Raw genomic sequence first — 21,704 nt, 5'->3', positions numbered from 1 at the left:
TCAATTAGAATTAATTGAGCCAAATTGCCAAGTTAATTGTAGATGGTGCAGAAAAAAACTCCAGTCGGGTTGTTCACATATGAATGTTACATGTTTTTATTACGTGGTTGCCGGATTAGCTCAATGTTACATGATTAATTAGTTGTCTTCAATTTTAAATGTTGTGTAATTTAGCAGGAACGAAAGAAAAATCAACAAAAAACCGTTCAACAATCATTAAGTAACACTCGACAGGTGACATGGTGAAATTTCCCGTGCGAGAAATTTTAGTCCACCAACACCTCTAATTTAACAGAATATTTAATTTTCACCGAATTTTCACCGCAGCCTTTGAATTTTTCTTAGAAAAATTGGCTCCTAGGTTGAACACCAAACAACTCGGATTGTAGGGCCAAATTTTTAAATTTTGCACATGAAATCAAATCAAACTTCGTTTTCATGTGCATAATATCAAAATTCGTCCCTTTGAGTTCACTTTGAATCTTAGTGTTTCGGTGCTTAAGTTCTACAGCTTTTTCAGTACATTGGTTAGACGATTTCAGACAACGAATTGATGGAGGTAACGTTTTTGTTCCATCATCATCAAGAAAAACAAACTGAACAGAAAAATGAAACTTTCAGAAATCACCCGAGCCACAATCGGGGCACATTTTCGGCCAAGACTGTAAACTTTAAGTTTACAGCCTTGATTTTCGGCAAGTTAAGCTCTGAAAATTTCTGAGAATTTTGACAAAATTGAGAAAAAAAAAATCTTTTTTTTTCTGAATTTTTCGGATACAAAATTCTCAAAATATGCCCTGTGCTTCATAGATCAACTACGTCAACAACGAAAGAACTGACCGAGTTGATGGAAAGCAGTGACATTATTTTAAGAACTGGGACAATATGCTTTGTCGTTTCGCAACTTTATGTTGACAATTTTTGTTTAATTTATTTGGTGAATGTTCGCTTCGAATATCTATCTTAAACACCTTGACCTGTCACATGCGCGGCTTTTCATCTGTTATCGATAACGGTGACAAAAATAATGACAAGCTCTGGGTAACATGGTTTTTTATACAGTGAAATGCATGTTCAAAGAATTGAAGTACAAGATTTTTAATCAACCGATTAAGAATACTTTGATCGATGGAAGTAACAGACCCGAACATAATACTGGTCAGTGGTCATATGCTTGTTTTTGTTAAGAAAATGGTCAGAAGTATATACATACAGATCGTGCATGATATACAAAAAACGGAACGGTTTTAAACATGCGATAAAGATAAACTGTTAGGTTTCAACACTCACTTATTTTCCAGCCATTCCATACCGGGCAATTTAGGCCAATAAGATTCGAGCTCTTTTGCTAATAATGCTACGGTCATCCCGTGAATATTCCCACTTAACGACGTCAAATTGGTATTTATATCGGCGTGTGCATCAACCCATATAACAGCAATGTCTTTGTTGTGCTTCAAATGTGCTCCGATTGATCCTGTCATCGGCAATCAAACGGAAGAGAAGTTAAATAATTTTTCCATTTTTGAAAGTGATTCTAGTCTCAATTCACCTATTCCCACCGAATGATCGCCTCCAATTGTAACAGCGATTCTATCATCCTTTAACACTTCTTCGACTTTACTGAAACGTTAAATTTACATGAAGAAGTTGAAGGACTAGAAGTGTAGTCAGTACCTAGCTAGATTCGCTACAGTTCCTACTATTTGACCATAGTTTCGCATATTTTTTGGATATTCTGGTGAGTATTTTCTGTGGGCAATTTGAACGTCACCATAATCTTGAACATCGAGAGCCTCTGCGAAACAAAATTTCTTGCAAAAACATCTTTCAAAGGACAATAGGACTTCAAATTACCATTGTTGCTGTGCATTTCGTAGACTAGACCAGCTTGTCTTATGGCTAAATTAAAATTTGAACAATCAACTACAAGGCCTGTTTGTATTTAGGAAGAGATTTTTTGTTTACCCATTGGTGCTAACTCAGGCCCTCTAAGCTGCTGACCCTTACCTTTTCAAAGTGAAACAAATATTTACCATTTTTAGCAGAAAAAATCAAAATTAAATTACTGAAAGGACAGCCAATAATGCCGATTCTCTTGTTCGCAGTAGAGCTCATATTCTTCACAAGTTTAACACTCCGACATAAACTATGACGGTCAATACGCCGAATCACAAACATAATTTTTAAAGGAAATTTTCACGAAATGTAGACCTTTTGAACCGAAAATATTTTCAAAATGCGAGATAACGAATGACTTCAACGTTATACACGATGTTGTTGCTAAGATGCTTCAATTTTGACTGAAAGAAGTGTATGCCGGACCGCCACAAACATTATTTTTCGTTGAGACTTTTTTTTTCTTCGAAATTATGACCTTTCAGTGTCAATCTGATTAAGTGAGTGGATACGTACTAACTAAGTATGATGCCAGAAAACCGATTTTGAGGTAATGTTTCCATGTGCATTGAATTTGAAATTGAACTTAGAATCGTCTACCACTGGAATAAAATAACGGCAGACGATTCAACGATGAGGTTCAAGGAAAGTATTTGAGCTAATTTTGCAGTAGTGGAGGCATAGAGTTGGTTCGATAGGGTTGAGTGCTATGAGCATAAGTCACTATTTAGTTAGTCCCAATCACCCCCGGATTCTTTAGTCGACAAAAAATGATCAAGGATGTGTAGAACAATAGATGATGATGGCCCATCACTTATGGGGACGAAAGGACTTGTGTTTTTTAACTCACGCCATTCGCCAGTGTGATCTCGCCCACTGTCAGCTGCACTGATCCCATCACCTTTGGTGGTGTTTCATACTTAGAGCATCGAGCTCTATACGATCAGTGAATATTCTAAAAGTTTAAAATTTTTCCCTCCTCTCTCCGAGCTTTAGGAAGAGGTCAGATTTACACATGATATGATCAATTTTCTGCTTCACCAGAATTGGCGCATTGAAGTACTCAGGTGAAACTGTTATGAAACTTGACCTAATGCAACCAGATTTAGACAGGGTCAGGATACCAGATCTGTGAACGTTCATGTCGAACTAGTGTTTGATTGCAATCTATTGATTGAGCTAAATAAATCGTTGACAAAAATGCAATGAGTAATTTGTAAAAATCCTCTCCAGATCAAAAAATCTCCTATTAATTACAGCTAAAAACATAGCACTGCTCCTAGCATTAACACTCTCAAAGCATATTCTGAGACCATCAGCCTCCAAATATTTTCTATATGTTGATGCTAGGAACAGTGATATGATGCAATTACAATCTTAAGGTGTATCACTAAAATCTACAAATTTGACGCTTGTTAATTCAGTGTTAAGAGTGATATCGCCAAGACTTCAGGTGATTGGGGAACAAGCGGTCTCCGATTTTAATGAGTGATAGCTCATTCGATTCGTCGTTTATTTCTAGCGAACACGTATCTGCCATTTTTTTGAAAAAAAATTTACTTTCTGTGAAAAGGGTTCAAAAGTGAGGACATGTCAGAGGGTAACGAAAACAGTTTTTTGGCAATAACTCAAGAAACAATTATTTTAAATTATTGTAATGATGTACGAATGTCGGCCTTGGAAAGACCTACAGGTAGAGTATACGCACAGCTTGGTGCGAGTATATCCGCGAGAGTTATTACTAATAATATAGTGAACGTTCGGAGAGTCCGCCATCTCTGCAGCTTCTATGTTCCGCGGAACTGAGTATGGGGTGTTGTAGCTGGCCTCACCCACTATCGTCCCACATATAAATGAAACCAGTACTTTTGTGCTGCAAGCCTACCGAAGTCTTGTAAAAAAAAGTTGGTGCCAAAATGCAGATTTTTTCCTTCTTTCTGGGGGCCCAACTGCTGGAACAGCGTCTGGAACGCTTCTACGGGAGTAATTTCATATCATCTACTATTCAACAACCTTATACGCTTCGCTATGTCGCGAATATATGTCGTTAAAACAGATCCAGTGTTAGTAATTCGAGTGAAAAATTATTAAATTTTTCTCGGCGGATTTTACTCAAATAAAGTGTTAGCGTGTAGGGCATGATCTCAGGACTCCGGAACAATAATTAGTTTTTTATGTGGAACAATATTTGCTACGGGATGGGAGTTCGGAAAACCATTTGCTCTCAGTTGATCATATCGTTTTTCAAAACTTCCATCCCGTAGCAAATATTGGTCCGGTTGAAAAACTAATTACTGTTCCGGAGTCCTAAGATCATGCGCTATACGCTAACACTTTATTTGACTAAAATCCGCTTAGAAAATTTTAATAATTTTTCACTCGAATTACTAACACTGGATATGTTGTAACGATCTATGTTCGCGACATAGCGAAGCGTTCCAGACGCTGTTTCAGCAGTTGGGCGAAAGAAGGAAAAAATCTGCATTTTGGCACCAACTTTTTTTGCATCGCAAAGTGGCAAATGTTCAGGAACAGATCAGCAAGAAAATTTATCTGCCGCATGCGACGCATATTTTTTTGGTAAAATTTTGGTTGTTTCCAGTCAAATTTTTTTTGGTAAAAATTATTTGTCAGATGATGAGAAAAACTAAGCCAGCTTGTTTGAACTAAAATTGGGTGTAAAATTTAATTTTTGCGTAACGAAGCTGAAAGCGTCAACTCTAGCGATATCATTCATTTTAGAAATTGTGTTTCAAAGACTGCGTCACACTTTTCTCGAAGAGATTTTTGTTGGGATATCAGTTGTTTTAGAAGTGTAGTCAACACTGCTTTTTTTAACAGTTTACAGTTTTAATTCAAAAATTTTACGAAAATCGAAAATTTGACAAAATTCGAAAATTTGACAAAATTTGACGAAATTCGAAAATTTGACGAAATTTGACGAAATTCGAAAATTTGACGAAATTTGACGAAATTCGAAAATTTGACAAAATTCGAAAATTTGACGAAATTTGAAAATTTGACGAAATTTGAAAATTTGACGAAATTTGAAAATTTGACGAAATTTGAAAATTTGACGAAATTTGATAATTTGATGAAATTCGAAAATTTGACGAAAGTAATTCTCTATCTGCCACCATTCAAGAAATATCTCCAAAACCCCAATTGACCCACCCATTTCCAATTTTCGACATTTTTCACATATGCCCCTCTGTTCTACTCGTAAAACTCTGAGACTTTGCCGAAGAAAGTAACTCTCTATCTGTCACCATTCAAGAAATACCTCTAAAAACATAATTGACCCACCCATTTCCAACTTTCGACATTTTTCACATATGCCCCTCTGTTCTACTCGTAAAACTCTGAGACTTTGCCGAAGAAAGTAACTCTCTATCTGTCACCATTCAAGAAATACCTCTAAAAACATAATTGACCCACCCATTTCCAACTTTCGACATTTTTCACATATGCCCCTCTGTTCTACTCGTAAAACTCTGAGACTTTGCCGAAGAAAGTAACTCTCTATCTGTCACCATTCAAGAAATACCTCTAAAAACATAATTGACCCACCCATTTCCAACTTTCGACATTTTTCACATATGCCCCTCTGTTCTACTCGTAAAACTCTGAGACTTTGCCGAAGAAAGTAATTCTCTATCTCTCAGAACCCAAAAAAATATTAGTCCTTTCATCCTACGCTCGAGTAGCTCAAAATTTGGTCACTCTAATCACTCTAGCTCAAACGAACCTGCCCCGATTTTTTAAATTATTTTTTTGTTCGAATCGTGTTACGAATACCTTTCATTTGATAGGTTTCAATACAGCTAAGCTACAGCCGAAAACGCGCGTTCCCGACCCTCGAAAACCTCACTCAGAAACCACTTCGAGGCCAATAAAACAAAATTCTGGTTTTCCCTGGGGTAATGGCGTATCACATTTTCATTTTTATGGCCACCCTGAGGTTCCTGCAAAATTTCATGGAGATTGGCTGACTAGTTTCCGAGATCGACCGTCGATAGATAGACAGATAGACAGATAGAAACATACAGAGTAAGTTGAAAGATTTTGATTGTTTGGAAAACGTTAATTTGGTGCATTTTCTATCAAAATGACCAACTTCAAAACGATGTATCTCCGGCAATTTTAAAGTTACATAGTCGAGTGATAGCTCGTTTTGCTCGTATTTGAAGCGCGAATAAGATAGAATAGGATTTGTGGTGATACAGGCCAAAGGAAAGAAACTTAAATTCTCGCCTATATATAGTTGCCGCGTCTCAAAAAAAATTCTTCGTTCTTTTTTTGGAAGTTAGACTGCGTCAAGTCCTCCGCTATCGCTCCGGACATGATAAGAAAAAACACTACGCCAAATGGTGTACCCTACACTGATGACATTCAGAATACACTCCTCGTCTGGCGGTGGGAAGTCGGTGTGACAGGTATAGTGTATCTTGAATGTTATCAATGAGAACGAAAAGGGGGGATTAGGGCAAGAATAAACACCTTGCCAAAGTCCTCACGTACAATGTTCTCATGGGAGCGTTCACAGGAGCACGTTTGGTTAGTCAAGTCAAGTCAAGTCAAGGGACGATAGTGGGTGAGGCCAGCTACAACACCCCATACTCAGTTCCGCGGAACATCGAAGCTGCAGAGAAGGCGGACTCTCCGAACATTCACTATATTTTTAGTAATAACTCTCGCGGATCTACTCGCACCAAGCCGTGCGTATACTCTACCTGTAGGTCTTTCCAAGGCCGACATTCGTACAACATTACAATAATTTAAAATAATTTTTTCTTGAGTTATTGTCGAAAAACTGTTTTCGGTACCCTCTGACATGTCCTCACTTTTGAACACTTTTCACAGAAAGTAAATTTTTTTCAAAAAAAATGGCAGATACGTGTTCGCTAGAATTAAACGACGAATCGAATGAGCTATCACTCATTAAAATCGGAGACCGCTTGTTCCCAAAGTTACAAAAATCACCTGAAGTTTTGGCGATATCACTCTTAATGTTAGAAGCAGTGCTATGGAAATAGCGGATCGCCGAGACTCAGATCACAAATCATCTTCTGATGACAACGTAGGTCTTAGGGAAATCGTAAATTCCTTACCTGAGAACTAGATACCGAAGTGTGCATGGATGAAAGTGTTTTACATCTGCTTTCCTGTTGCTCTTAATGCCTAACAACTGAATATGTTTTCGGACTTACTTCTGGCGCCACATCGGTTAATTCATTTATTTTTATCAATTTCAATGCTTCGAACAATTCTTCTAACAACAACGACTGGCGTTTGTTTCAGATCGTCGAAAATTCCCAATTTCGATGTGTCGACCCAGAGACCCAGATTGATGACATATTCCTTGTCTTGTACTCAAATTAACCACTTTTATTCAGACTTTTTGCCGACAATAATGAAACGCGACCAACTTAAATTGAAACACTTCCTGATGGCCATTATTCACAATCCGAGCTACCGCACCACCAAAAGATTAACGAATTCTCTTGCGTCTCGGCTGATCGCAAAGCAACGCCCTCTTCAGTGTCAATGAAATGATGTTGACCGCTACTTGTAGCAAAGATGGGACGCGTAGGATGCAAACTGACTCCGTTGCAGCTGTCATGGTGTAGTTTATACTAAAAAAAATCAAAACAGTAAGTTGCATCAACTGCTGCACTTTCGCTTCTGTTACAACGAGCCATACCTGGTAATCAGGAAATTTCCCATTTTTGGTGCCATATTCAACGTCGAACACATGTAAAATGCCATCCGTATCACCGCTTACCAGCCATTGATCCGACGAGCTAATATCAAAATAAATTCGTTGATTGGTGGCCACAGTTCGGCTCAAGTTAAACAGCGGCACGGTTACATTTCTTAGATCCCATCCGATCAATTTGTTATCTTTCCTTGCACCGGTGATCAAACTAGGATGAATAATGTTAATGTGACTGACCGCAGAGAGAGACAAAAGTATGCTACAAGCTTACCGGTTACCGTCCGACGAGAACTTCATCAAAGTAACACCGCCGGTGTGTTTCACTAATTTGTCGGTCATCGTTAGCTTAGCACTTCTGACATCGTGCAAAGTGACAAAACTATTCCACGATCCGATTGCAATCATATTGCCGTCGGTAGCATTTACTGCGATACATGAGGCTGGCGACTTTAGCGGAAAGCTGGTGTAGTCTCGTCCGGGAACGTCGGTTCGGAATATTTTCAACGTTTTCTTGTAGCCACCGATCACCTGCGATCCATCTATCGAAAAGCAGACACTCAGCGCCGATTCAACTTCATCGACTGCGTCGTATCCACGGTATGTACATCGTAATTTGCCGTCAAATGCGTCCCACAGTTGGAGCGGTTCGTGTTGTCGTGACGATAGAAAACAACATGTATCGGGCAGTGAGCTATTCATAAACGGATACCAACAGTAGTCGTACACAGATCCTCCTTCGGGCACCTAAAACAAACCAGTGTTCATTGAATGTTATTGTACACGATAAGCTAATGACAGTTCATTACATGGACAACATTGGTTAAAATATCAACGGGACGATCAGTGGAAACACTTTCGTTTTCGTACAACGACAGTGGTAGTTCGAATATGTGCATACCGTCCTTGTTAACCGTGGTTAAAATGCATGTTCCATCTGGTGAGAAAATGCATCCGCGCAAGAACTTCTGCGTATTCGTTCCCCATGAACATCTCGATAGCTCAACTATTGGCGCGTTCTTCAAATTGTAATTCACATTCGGCTTGACAAAATTGTCTTGTTGCGCCTCGACCATAGCGAACATATCAACATCGTTCGGTGTCGGAGGATGAGAGACCATTTCTACCTCTGAACTTTCGTCATCTACAGATGCAACGACTTCCATATGATGGTTTGTCTCTTCGCCGTTGGTAACAACTTCCATAACTGATTCGTCTGGTGTTGCTGCGTCACATACCATAGCCGATGTTTCGCATTGGACTTGGTGTTGTTCCACAACATTTGTTTGTTGAACGTAATTCTCCGGTGATTCTTTGTAAATTGGCGTCAATGTTGGCACAATGAAGTTGTCACAAATTTCAGGTTTCTCAGGCGCCGTGACTGTAATGGGTTCGGTGTTGATTGGTTCGTTGATGGGTAATTGAGAACCATTATTTTCAGGCTCGGTAACTGCACTAGATTCATTGCAACTATCTGCTTCACTTAGTGTATTTACATCGGAAGGCTCAGACGCCTTTTCTGCAGTTTTAGCAATATTTACATCGGGTGTTTCAGACTCTTTTTCTGTTGTTTTTACTTCAACGACGACAGATTCAACCTTTCCTTCTGGTGTAGAACTTCCACTCAAAACGTTTTTATCGTCGTCAGGTGGACTTTCCTGCGTTTCCTTTAAACCATATTTCATCTTGTTAACAAATTTAGTTTCATGAAACTTTTGTGTTTACAAACAAAGTGAAAATCGCGTGCGAGATGTCATCTAATGTCAAACGATGATAGAGACGCGCAGGGCTGCGAAAATACAATTGTCCCAGCAAAAAAAAAACCTTTCAATTGGCTGGTCCATTTCTCCAAGGTTCTAAGAGAACCTTGCATTTCTCAAGGCTGTAAGCCATATATGAAAGAGTGTTATATGAGGAAAATCTAGCGTCATCTAGCGTAGCTTCATTTAACTATGAAATTTAACAAGGAACACCAGCTGAAAATCAGTGTGACCAACTGAGGTTTTTTTCAAGGCTGTATACTTTGGGGAGGTCACGCAGATGCAGATACGCGGGTTACACACCACGTTTCATACAGAAAATTCACAACGCCATACAAATTCAATTTTGGTGAATTTTGGTTTGTATGGAAAAGGTGTGTTCCCGTGTATCTAATAAAATGGCGATCTGCGTGACCTCCCCAAAGTATACAGCCTTGGTTTTTTTGGCCTATGTTTTTCTTCTACATGTCGTATATACCTCTCATTCATATATGCTGTAAACTTTGGGGAGGTCACGCAGATACAAAAGATTTCATACAAAGATTCACCTACTCTGATGATTCTCGTCGCCGTGGTCGCCGTGTTGATGTGGTGATTTTTTTTATATGTAGAATCATCAGAAGTGGTGTGTTCCCGCGTATCTAATGAAATGGCGATCTGTGTCACCTCTCCAAGTTTACAGTCTTTCCATTTCTAGGTTCTTTCTAAAGATCAGGTCAAGACAAATGCGAAGGCAGTTGGTACCTAAATTCGAACGGTTCAGTTCATATGAACTTTATGCTCAAAACAAACGAGGCATTGAAAACGTGTTTTGGTCCTAGTTTTCATTGACAGATGCAGCAATCGCGATTTTGAATAGAAAAAGTTCTAACTTCATTTGACAGTTTCGAAAATTTCGTCATGAAAAATAGGACCAAAACACGTTTTCAATGCCTCGTTTGTTTTGAGCATTAAGTATTTTCACTGAAAATTCACTTTTAAGTTCGTAGAGACACCACTAGAAAATTTGGTTGCACTGTCTTCGTGAACAACTAACGTAAATACGTCAGGCGTTAGGCGTGCCAGGAGAAGAGTTGGACGATTGTAATAAAACGCCCCTGGATATAAACAGACACTACATACAAAGGTAAAGAAATGTTGAGATAGAAGGATATATAGTTCAGACACTTATCTTCACTTGCCTCGCAGGATGTGTCAAAATAATGTATGGAAAAATACAATAGCAAGTCCCGCAAGGCAAGTTATAATTACCAGTTAATCTTCGGACTTCTCGCTGCGCTGATCATAACAGTCTATGGTGAATATCAAAGTCCTATAAGATCGGGTTGCGCGATGTATTGGATTATTGCAATAAGTCAAGTGAACCTAGTGTCGTCGGTCTCACCTATGGTTGACTATGATTACGGAAGCATTATGTTGAGTCTTCTTTTCCTAATGTACTCAAATAAGGATCAACGGGATCAATGAATACATTCTCTGGCCATAGATCATCTTCAAGATTTATTTATTTATTTTTATCAACGGCAATACAGCTTACTGATAATTATGGTAGAGATAGAGGTAGATAGAAACATAGAAGTACGAAATGAGAAAAACAAAAAAACAAAAGTTAAGGCTCCAATCGAACCCAGTCTGAAAAAAAGAGTTAAATTGTTCAAATTAGAAAATAAAAAGACCAAAAAAAAGAACAAAACAAATGATTCAAAAGAAAAGAAAGAGAAAGAAATAAATAAGAAACAAAATATACGTTTATCAATGCTCATTGTTCAAAGCGTACGAACGAAATGTCGTCTGGTACTAGCGTGAAACGTACCTTATCACGGAATGCATTTCTGGTCATGGAACGGTCGTAGAGTTGTGCAAAGTGGTTGAATATCATACACAAGTGGTTGAGCGGTTCGTACATTACATAATCGGTTCGGTGTCGGTTAATGTGTGGGAATTCAGTGGCACGAAGCAATCGATTAGGACGGTGAATGATTACATGCGAACTCAGTTCAGGTGCGTCGATGCGCTCAGACAGTACATCGTGAATGAAAAATGCACTCAAGTTGATCCTCCTCCTTGCCAGTGTCTCGATTCCAATTGTCATACATCGATAGTTGTACGGTGGCAATCTGAAGTTCCCATCTCGTTTTACTGTGCGTCTCAACGCATACAAAACGAATTTCTCAATGCTGGATATTTTCGTTACGCAATGCGGTTGCCATACATGGAAAGCGTACTCGAGGTGTGATCGTACATGTGCACAATAAATACTTTTCAGAGCTTTAACGGAGCGGAAATCGTGGCATATTCTTTTGATGAATCCGAGCAATGCATATGCTTTACCGGTTACGTATTCCACATGGGATGGAAAATTCAACTTTGTGTCCAATAACAATAACACGCCCAAGTCACGAATCTCGAATACCCTGGTCAGATCATTTCCTTCGATGTTGTAATTGTAATGGATGGGATGTTTGTTGCGGTGGAATGAAATCGAGTTACATTTGTTGATGCTGACCGCTAGTCCATTTCGTTTGAACCACAATGCGATTTCGTCCAGATCACGCTGTATTGCTGAACAGTCCAACACAGTTCGCACTTTATTGAAAATTTTCAAATCGTCAGCGTACAGTAGACATTTTGATTGTTTGATCACTTTCGTCACGTCGTCGAAGAATAGGACAAAAATGAGATACGGTAGTTTCAGACGTACCCTCACTTAAGTTTCGTTCATTCATTCATTTGTATGGCATTTTTTATCGTGGATGGCATTTCGTGACTTGACGTGAATGGCATTTCAAACCAATGAAAGTTTAATCCAGGTATGGTCTGTTCATACAAACCGGAGGACATAGCGATTTCATACAAACAAACTCACCTCTCATGAGAGGTGAGTTGGTTTATATGAAATCGCTATGTCCTCCGCTCCATACAAAGTTTGACATTCAACCATACCTTGTGTTGACGTTCATTGTTTCAAACGGCCTTGATATGAAGATGATCTATTAGACAATTTTTGATTGGGGTGGCCTCGATCCACTCGTCGCACTCGTCCCTCTCATTTGTTTTCCGCGATTTTATTCCATATCTGCTGGGTCGCATTTTATGTGTCTTGTATACATGTTTGACAGTTCAACGTAACCTAACAATTTTGTGCTGTTTCATTCTCTCGAATTAAGTTTTCGGCAAGCAATTTAAGTTACAGTGCTAGTAATTCTCCGCAAAAATGAGTTCAATCGGAACAGGAGTAAGGACAAATTGCAAGCATTTCATGGCGGTGTGAAATAATTCAATAATTTTCGTTTCCAGTACGATCTGTCTGCGTCTCAATTCAGTCCGGACGGTCGCGTATTTCAGATTGATTATGCCGGAAAAGCGGTTGAACAAAGTGGAACTTTGATTGGTCTTCGTGGTAAGAATGGCGTTGTGTTGGCCGTCGAAAAGATCGTTCGAAGTCCATTATACGAAGAGGATTCCGGATCGCGTATCTATTCCATTGACAAACACATTGGAATCGTAAGTCATGGAATCTGTAGCGACTGTTGTAGCATTCTATGAATTAACATCCGTTTCGTTCCGAAGGCCATAGCTGGTTTATTGGCCGATGGAAGGCAAATTGTCGAAACAGCTCGCAAGGAAGCAATCAACTACAAGCAACAATTTGACCGACCTATTCCCATCAAAGTTCTGAATGACCGAATTTCCAGTTTCATCCATGCATACACCTTGTACAGTGCAGTGAGACCGTTCGGTGTTAGTATCATTCTTGCGTCATATTCACCAGAAACTGGTCCGCAAATGTACATGATCGAACCATCCGGATCGTCATACGTAAGTTCGAGAATGTTTGTAGGGAGTCGTTGGAATGACCGAATCAACAAAATATTTTTGTTGTAAAACAGGGTTACAGCGGCTGTGCCACCGGTAAAGCAAAGCAGGCAGCCAAAACCGAAATCGAGAAACTTAAGCTCGCCGATATGGATATTGAGGAGCTGATAACCCAAGCGGGAAAAATGTAAATTGTTGAACCCCGTTCCCGTCTGCGTATTTGTTTTGGCTAAATTTTCCCGTTCAATTTACAGCATCTATCAAGTGCACGACGAGTTGAAAGATAAATTGTTTAAAATGGAACTGAGCTGGGTGTGTGAATTGTCCGATGGACAGCATCAAATCGTGCCCGACGAATGGTACAAGAAGGCGTACACTGCTGGCGTTGAATCGAAGCGTGATGATGACAGCGATAACGATATCTAAACATTTAAAATTGAAATCACTTTTTGGTTACTCCGGAAGATTAAAGATAATTTTTGAACATAAAACTAGAGCGTTTCCAGTGTAATCACAGCATTGGCTGACTGACGAAGCGTCCACAAAAGGTTCCTTTACTAGAAGATAAAAGACCAAACAAATTGATGAGATGTCGTTCATAAAATACGTAACTCATGAGTGGGGAAAGGACGTCTAAGTCTTTTCATGTAATTCTGAAGCTACGAGTTTGAAACTTTCGACGCAAAATACTCGAATCAAAATTCTTTTATTCAAATAAAGGGCTTATCATATCATGTAACACTTCTTACACTTCTTACAGCTTCAGGAATTCCACGCACTCACTTTTTTTTCACTTTTTCCAACTATTTTCAACATCTGAAAAAGTGAGGAACTATTCGCTCGATTTCTCATTTTTTGCAACTATTTTTAGACCTTCCACTCACTTTTTTTAAAATCAATGGAAATAGATGGAAATCTAAAATTTCGCCTGCGGCGCTTGAAACCTTCCTTTTTTCTACTGTTTAGTACCTTACAATAACAATATACCAGAGCTTTCTCTAGAGTACACAGAAACTTTGCGTCGGCCTCCAATCTATTAAAATGATGATCTGATCCACTTCTTATGTTTGTACAGTTTAGTTGAGATATGAGATGAACGTATAAGTAAGTCTACTAAGAATTTGCACCCTTCGAAAATTGTTTATCAAAAGCTCTGAAGAAGATCGGCTCAAACGTAGTTCGACCTGAAATTTCAAGTCTCTATAGGTCTAGGAAAAATAAACTGACGTCAAACCCGTCAGGTCAAGTTTCTGGTTGACTAAAAATCGATACAATCTTCTAGATCTTGTCAGACTGAAGAAAGTTTGACAAAACTCAAATGAATATTAAATTAGGAGTTCAGGCACTGCACAAAATCAAGAGTTTAAAAAATATTTTAGATTTTTAAATATTTACTGACTTATATCTTCCAAGCTGACTTATAACGTATATGTTCCACCCCAAGTCATTTGCGCAATACTTCTTCTTAACCTAAAGGACCTGAGTCTTCAGTATATATCGACCTCTTAGAGGTCACCTCTAGTAATTGAAGGCTGTAGTTTGCAGTCAGCGTCCCAAAGTGCTTTGAAAGCGTGCTAACTTCATTGAATTGAATTGAAACAAAAATAATTACAGAAAAAACCCATCCGAGAGGAATGATCCTTAAAAAGTTCCTGACACGTAAAAATTGCATTAAAATTTTTTAACTGTTTATTTAAACATTGAAACAAAAATCCGTCGACCTAACTTCTCCCGTAAAGCAAATAATTTTTCTGCTAATATTGGCCAGAAATTTTTACCTACTATTTATTTTGGTACTGTTATAGCACTGTTAAGCAGTCTAGCTACCGATTTATCTTCAACGTAAATTTGCAGCCTTGAAGTAACGGAGCTTTCTGCTTCAAATTTTTGTAAGTCTTAATGTGTAAGCATTAGTGTGAGTTGGACGGATCCTTGCTTCCTACTTTTGATAAAAATATGTAAAGTTCATTCGGTGTAGTTTTTCCTTCACATGAAAATATTTTGCTAATTTTCTAAAAACTATTTGGATTAGTCATTTTATTTTTAGTTATATGCGTTTCTAATGATTTGTGGCTTCAAACCCAAGAAACTTACTCATGGAATAACGTCTCACCTCGCGTAAAACAGGGTCCAATGTTCCTAAAAACTCACTTTTTCACCAACTTTTTCATCAGAAAATCAACTATTTTTAGCAAATATTTTCGTCACTTTTTTATTTTTAATTCTCCGTGGAATCCCTGCAGCTTGGCCTGTTGACATTTCCAAGGCTAAACATTTTCTGCTTCCGAAATCGCTGTACTGAAATTAACCCTGGACGGAAAATTGTGAAAGGTCATTTTGATGATGATGTTATTCTGGTTTCTGAGCATAGTCTCTCAATTAAAAAAAAAAAACAAACAAATTTTTCAAAAATAATATCTTGTATTAAACACTGTCAGAGGCAGTGAAATTTCAGTTTGAACTTGCCTCAGCTGTTTTTCAGGTGATCCGCACATACGCACAAAACTGTTTATACGTCTTCGTACGGTTTTACCACTACCACTCGCATGCCTGTAGCAACTTCAACCGCATAAACCTAGGTATAAATAGTTTTGGTTGGATCAGTTAAAAAACAGCTGATGTAAATTCAACCTGAAATTTCACTGCCGCTGACTGTAAGTAGTTCAATTCTCTCAATTCTAACAAGGGTCATTTCACATCAACATCTTACTAACAAAACCTGTAATTGGAATGTGGCTACTATCTTTCCAGTTCTATAATTTGAGGAATTTAAGGGACTTGCAAAATTTTTTGGGATACTTTCGGTGCTTTCGGGATTGTTAATGGGATTGGGATTGGTAATAGGTTGGTTCCATCATAGAATCGTCGGACTCAGTGACTCATTTTTGGCCAAGACGTTTTTCAAATCGGATTATTTTTACCATGAATCCATGTCCATTGTCAGTGGGGTGAAGCCAGGGTGACAGTGCTAGTAGTCATATATATTAACTTCGCATATCGTGATGTCAAAATATTCCGACTAGATCATAGCACGACGCACTGCATGTGGAGGCTTTCTACTCGTCCTATGTACGCACATCGGTGTTTTTACGCAAAAAGCACTTATATAGACTAGCTAGCTATTGTATGCATCCTTCTTACGGGTCTGTTTTTTGTGTCTATTCCAACGATATAACTCGAGAATGAAACACGTTTTTTACGTTTTTCAAAAAAAAAATGTTTTTTTAATAAAATTTCACGAAAATAACATTTAAATTTTTTACTAAAAAAATAATAAAAAGAGAGACAGCCTTTTCCTTCACATTAACAACGGAATGTTTTTGTAAAATAAATAATTATATTTACAACTTACAACAATAGGTTTTGTTTCCGTTATATATATTTCCAGAATTAATAAATTTAAATTTGAAAAAATCATTTCAAAATATGGCACAAGCACAGTATTTTATACACATAAGTTCCACTCTAGAAATCCTTTCTTCTTCATTTTCTATAAATTTTATTTTTCGTCTTTTTCAATCAATAACAGTATCTCGTCGATTTTTTTTTTCTGTGTGTATCGTGAGATCGAGATTCGAAACTAAAAACTGTGGAATCATAACGTCTCTATGTACAAATTTCTATGTTTTTGTTTACGAAAATATTTTATTGTAATTTTTCTAGAACCATTTTTGCGTCATCACTAATCTCATGTTATCATTTCTTACACAGCTAGACTTTATTCTTAAACTAATTTCACATTTCTTTTCTTTTTTAATTTTAGTTTTTTTTTTGGTGAGTTTACATTACTAATTCAATAATACCAACGACACGTTTTCACCATACGTCATTTTCCCGTTTTTGTTAATTTATATAATTAGGAAAGGTCGTTGAGTAGTGAACACTTGGGTTTTTCTTTCTCTTTACTTAAAATTAACTTGTCGATATACAATTGAAGACTTACACAGAAAGCCGATCTCAATTCCGTTCTGGAGATAATTTACCTTTAGCCTGTGGGTACAGTAGGACCAGGATGTATTCTCCTTATCGATTTTTGGTATTATTTTTTTCTAGTTTAGAGCACCACAAAATATTGTCTAAGGTTGAAGAATCCATCCAAATTTGTTTCAAAATTTTCCGATCCATTGAAAATTCGGAGAATTTTCTCATTAGAACGTGTTGATCAGAGTGAACGAAAGATATCTCCATTCCTATCATACCAACACATTCTCAAGCGAAATTTTTTAAAAGAAATTTGTTCGGAGTCTGCTACAGTAGACCATGTTCTGTGGCGATCTAAAGTAGAAACAAAAAGCACTACAATTCGATAAGAAATATTCTAAGGTGCCCAAGGTTCCAAGACCCTTAAAAATGTCAATCGTTATCTACAGAGGAAGCCACACACAGCCTTAAGTTTTGTTAAAATAATTTGTTGAATTTGCGGTTATGCTAGCTTCTGTGGATGGTCTAATGTTTTCGGCCTGTCAAAATTCATTTTTACCGTTAAGTGGAACAGACCTCTGTAGTAGGTCAAGCATCCAAGTACGAGAACGAATTGAGAACGGTGTGTCATAAAGTCGACCACCGTACACCAGCGGAAAAGTAAAATGCAACATGTGTTCTGATTTGGGAGTTGGTGGATCTGTTTCCATTTACATGTCAACTAAAATTGAAAATCTAATCCCCATAATGTTAATAAAAAGTCGAAAATGTAGATCTTCGAAAATCTAGATCTTCATTCGGTAAACAAATTTTTTGTGCAAACAATTACAATCCACAACTTCCAGATCAGAAATGTAAGTAGCATTGGACTGTTCGGCGAGTGTAGATTTGCTTAAATACAATTTTTGTTAGTGTTACGGCTATGAGAGTTTATAATTAAAATTATATAAAAAATAGGAACGTCATGGAACTACAATTGATTTATTTAGTGTGTTGTTGACAATTTAACTGGGCCAATTAAGCTATGCAAATTATTTAGCGATGTTTCATTCATTTGGAATTTGACAAATTAAATTCATTTTAGTGAAACTATAATAAAATGAACGTCATCAGTACATCAGAATCATCGATTTCCTATCTTACAATGGACCAATAATTTGCATAAAATTGTCCAGCCAAATTTGTTAATTAATGGAATTTAGATCCGTTTATCGCTAGCGTATATAAATATGGCAAAGCTCATTCACATTCGAAATTGAAATTCTTGGAGAAAAAAAAAATCTCTCCCAATCTCCCATTTCTCTCCGAATTTCAATTTCGAATATTATTCCGAGCTTAAAGCATACATGGTCCCTAATACACCATTTTATAAATAAATTTGACTTGATCACAATATTCGGTTCACAACCTGGTAATAATACTAAAAATAAACAGAAGACAAAACAATCGACGCTAATAATGCCATTCAATGAAACTTAAATGAAAATTGTTGTATTCCAGCAATGTTACAAATAATCCAATATTTTTGGTTGACAAAGACTTGTTTTCACTTAGCATCCAGTGCTACACAGTATTTCGGGTCCGCATGTCATATTATTATACTACCCCATACGGACAGTTGTTCTACGACTTTTAATATATTGCAGCTCTAACAAAGGGTGGAATATCTCGACCGTCACACATTATAGCAAATCCAAATCGATGTCAAAATGAAGTCCCAAATGAAGAATGAAATGGAAATAGTTATTTATACAACCGAGTGATAAATGCTTTTTTAGGCACTAGATGTGAATATTGTCACTCGAGGCCGTAGGCCGAGTGTGACAATAGTACACATCGTGTGCCTAAAAAAGCATTTATCATCGAGTTGTATACAACGTTTTTCGCAATAAAGGCAACACAAAGTCCTACTTTTCATCACTTGTTGCGAAAAGTAAATTTTTTATTGAAAATCCTTTTGAAATATTTCAGACTCATCATGAACAGATTCACCATATTAAGGCGGAAAGATTTAAACATAATCATTACAAACATTTGAAAGAATAGTTATTTACGTATCGATTGAGTAGGCCGAAAGAGTTACGTATTAAGTTTTGTATGCTTGCTAAGTGGACCGAAATTAAAGAAATGTCAATTCAAGGGGCGAAAGCGAAAGCTTTCGCCCCGCGAATTGACAGCTTTACTTTCGGTCCTCTTAGCAAGCATACAAAATTATTTGTTCACTCCGTTAGCTTTCGAAACTTTAGGTTGTATGGGGCCAGAAACAATGAAATTTGTTCAAAAATTTGGATCAATCATGAAGGCTGCTTCAGGAGAACCACGTTCAACAGATTATTTATTACAGAAAATTTCAATTGCCATTCAAATAGGGAACGCGGCATGCATTTTGGGAACATTAGGAGCTAATAGGGTAGATGACTTTCATTTATTGTAAAATTTATTTTTTGAAAAGATCGATTTTTTACTGGCTGCGCCACTGTGAGCAGTCTTTTTTTCGCTTGTCAATAAAATGAACCATTTAAAACTTTCGTACCCTCCCCAGACAAAAAAATTCCAAAATTTGAGTTGTCTAGCACGACAGGGTCTGCAATAAAAAATTTGTTTTTAAATTTCAATCATCATTTTGGGAGCAATGTGGATCGATTTGACATTTGACTGGATATGTGACGACCCAGATATGCACTACACCTTAAGTCTATCTTCGTCAGGGCTTTTTTCGCATCGGTTAGTGTAATAATATGGCATATGATATAGGTTGCAAATCGTTTCAAAGTGTCGTGAGGCAATTGTTCCAAAAAGTGCACAAAAATTCGTCTTCAAACCAGTCACGAAATCGTCTTCTAGACACAGTCGAAAAGTGTATCAAGAGACGGCTTTTCCATAAATTAATTTTACTGAAGTGTTAGTTTTCGTCATATTTTCGTCCTTTACACTGTGAAGAGGATACGGGTAAACAGCCTCGATGAAGCGGGTAACAGTGGCAGAGACAGAAATATGCGACATGAGAAAATGCGACAAAGTGGATCTGTCGTAAAATTTGGATTTTTTTAGCGCAACATTTTTGAATGTTAATTTTCAAGAATTCGATTTGAATTGATTGAACACAAGAAATAATAAATATTTTCATAATTAATGCTCGCAACAGATCAAACCTGGCCTGAAACAAGAAAGTCTAATTAAAATCATGTTGGGTTGAGGCTTTTAATTGATTGATCACAGGAATTTAATCAGAGAAAATCTCTTCACATAAACTGAATCAGAAAAAATCTCAGATCTAGAATCTAGACCGACGGGATCATATGAAATGAATCAGGTCGTTGGAGTGCTTTCCTAGGTTCATATCTCAACGTAACAATTTCTTTGGATCTATTCACATAAAACCAATTTTAATGTTTATGAGAACGAGAACATTGGCCATGGAATTTTTCGTTTTTGAAAACATTTAACACCGAGTTTATTATTTATGAGAACACTGTCACGGGTGGCACATTATTAATCAATTATTAATATAATAAAATCATAACTTTGCACACTTTTTCACACACAAAACGAAAAATCATCACAATCAACCACATCAAAACAAAAAAAATTAATTTAGAATTTTCACAACTGTCACTTTTTCGTTGAACCACTTTGTCGCAATATGACGCAACGACAAAACGACTCTGCCACTGTTACCCGCTTCATCGAGGCTGTTTAGATACGGGATATGGTCGTGTCCAATGCATGGTTAAGACCATTTTTTTTGCATAAAGATACTTTGCCGTGAGCGAGGCTCTTTTTATGACAACATTTTCCATCTTACTATTGAATTGCAAGTAATTTCATTGATTTGCAGAGATTTAAAATTGAAACACAAAATTTTTAGTGGAAAGTTGAATTTGGCGCAAGTCCTATTTTTAGGAATTTAAATTCTTAAAAGTTCCAAAATATTCTCGAAAAATAACTTAAAATTCGTAAATTTCTGAATTTACGAATTAAGTGATTGTAACGAATTTTTTAGAATTCCTAAAAATAGTTTTTGTATTGCCCATAATTCTTAAAAATTCCGAAAGTGAACGGATGCCATGTGGCATGGCATCCGTTTGTTAGATGACATTCAAAAGAAAATGACCCGAAAATTGTCAATGAAAAATTTCATTAAAACACTTATAGATCATCTTCAAGAAAGTATTCCGACGTAACCTCACTTAAGTTTCGTTAAATGTTTCGTTCGTTCATTCATTTGTATGACGTTTTTTTTAACGTTGATGCCATTTCCTAAGGTGGATGGCATTTCAACCGACTTTGAAGATGATCTACAGATTTAAGGTGTATGGTGGATCAAAGCCTCTCGTTGGAATCGTTGGACTTATGGAAATCACTTTTTTTTGAATGCCAAATCTTCCATTGAAAACAAAAAATATTTATTTCTGACTGAATTTTCTTCCCGGTAGGTCTACTAAGTAGTTTTTATTTTTTATTTTGACTTTAATTTGGAATTACAAAAAGGGAAAAAAAATAATCAAAAAGATAAATCGAAAAAACTGAATCAGATATCAAAATGAACAAAACTAAATTTTTGAATGGAATGATGCAAATAAATAAATAAA

The 21,704-nt window shown here is 37.1% G+C and overlaps 3 protein-coding genes across 3 annotated transcripts in view; 1 reads left to right on the top strand and 2 right to left on the bottom strand.

Moving 5' to 3' along the window:
* LOC119074482 (arginase, hepatic) overlaps nt 1–2,458 on the bottom strand; it is a 35,678-nt gene extending 33,220 nt beyond the window's left edge. The window contains exons 1-6 of the mRNA XM_037180629.1: nt 2,070–2,458; nt 1,969–2,010; nt 1,858–1,902; nt 1,678–1,798; nt 1,553–1,623; nt 1,291–1,477 (exon numbers count right to left, since the gene is read on the bottom strand). Of these exons, the coding sequence (XP_037036524.1) occupies nt 1,291–1,477; nt 1,553–1,623; nt 1,678–1,798; nt 1,858–1,902; nt 1,969–2,010; nt 2,070–2,181 (578 nt within the window). The 5' untranslated portion in view covers nt 2,182–2,458. The remainder of the gene's footprint in view (nt 1–1,290; nt 1,478–1,552; nt 1,624–1,677; nt 1,799–1,857; nt 1,903–1,968; nt 2,011–2,069) is intronic.
* A 4,803-nt stretch (nt 2,459–7,261) lies between these two features.
* Nucleotides 7,262–9,362, bottom strand: LOC119074479 (telomerase Cajal body protein 1 homolog). Its single transcript, XM_037180624.1, has 4 exons — nt 8,425–9,362; nt 7,890–8,362; nt 7,604–7,826; nt 7,262–7,535 (listed from the first exon to the last, which is right to left on the bottom strand). Exons 1-4 carry the CDS (start codon nt 9,298–9,300, stop codon nt 7,356–7,358), a joined length of 1,752 nt encoding a protein of 583 aa, XP_037036519.1. The 5' UTR covers nt 9,301–9,362; the 3' UTR covers nt 7,262–7,355.
* A 3,092-nt stretch (nt 9,363–12,454) lies between these two features.
* Nucleotides 12,455–13,682, top strand: LOC119074478 (proteasome subunit alpha type-3). The gene is made up of 5 exons (XM_037180623.1): nt 12,455–12,610; nt 12,673–12,879; nt 12,946–13,194; nt 13,266–13,378; nt 13,446–13,682. The coding sequence occupies exons 1-5, from the start codon at nt 12,590–12,592 to the stop codon at nt 13,615–13,617; spliced, it is 762 nt and encodes a 253-aa protein (XP_037036518.1). The 5' UTR covers nt 12,455–12,589; the 3' UTR covers nt 13,618–13,682.
* Nucleotides 13,683–21,704: the final 8,022 nt, after the last annotated feature.

This window comes from Bradysia coprophila, unplaced genomic scaffold (genome assembly GCF_014529535.1).
Source record: "Bradysia coprophila strain Holo2 unplaced genomic scaffold, BU_Bcop_v1 contig_151, whole genome shotgun sequence".
Lineage (NCBI taxonomy): Eukaryota > Metazoa > Arthropoda > Insecta > Diptera > Sciaridae > Bradysia > Bradysia coprophila.
Note: the sequence above shows the minus strand (reverse complement) of the source record. Positions and strands in the feature narration are given on the sequence as shown.

Bases quoted from the DNA above. Each gene is read 5' to 3' on its own strand.
- LOC119074479 (XM_037180624.1), bottom strand. From the start codon at position 9,300: ATGAAATATGGTTTAAAGGAAACGCAGGAAAGTCCACCTGACGACGAT. The intron at 8,363-8,424 runs GTAATGAACTGT...GGTTTGTTTTAG, and splicing joins TTTTAACCAATGTTGTCCAT to GTGCCCGAAGGAGGATCTGT. The intron at 7,827-7,889 runs GTAAGCTTGTAG...TATTCATCCTAG, and splicing joins TTCTCGTCGGACGGTAACCG to TTTGATCACCGGTGCAAGGA.
- LOC119074478 (XM_037180623.1), top strand. From the start codon at position 12,590: ATGAGTTCAATCGGAACAGGA. The intron at 12,611-12,672 runs GTAAGGACAAAT...TTTCGTTTCCAG, and splicing joins TGAGTTCAATCGGAACAGGA to TACGATCTGTCTGCGTCTCA. The intron at 13,379-13,445 runs GTAAATTGTTGA...TTCAATTTACAG, and splicing joins ATAACCCAAGCGGGAAAAAT to CATCTATCAAGTGCACGACG.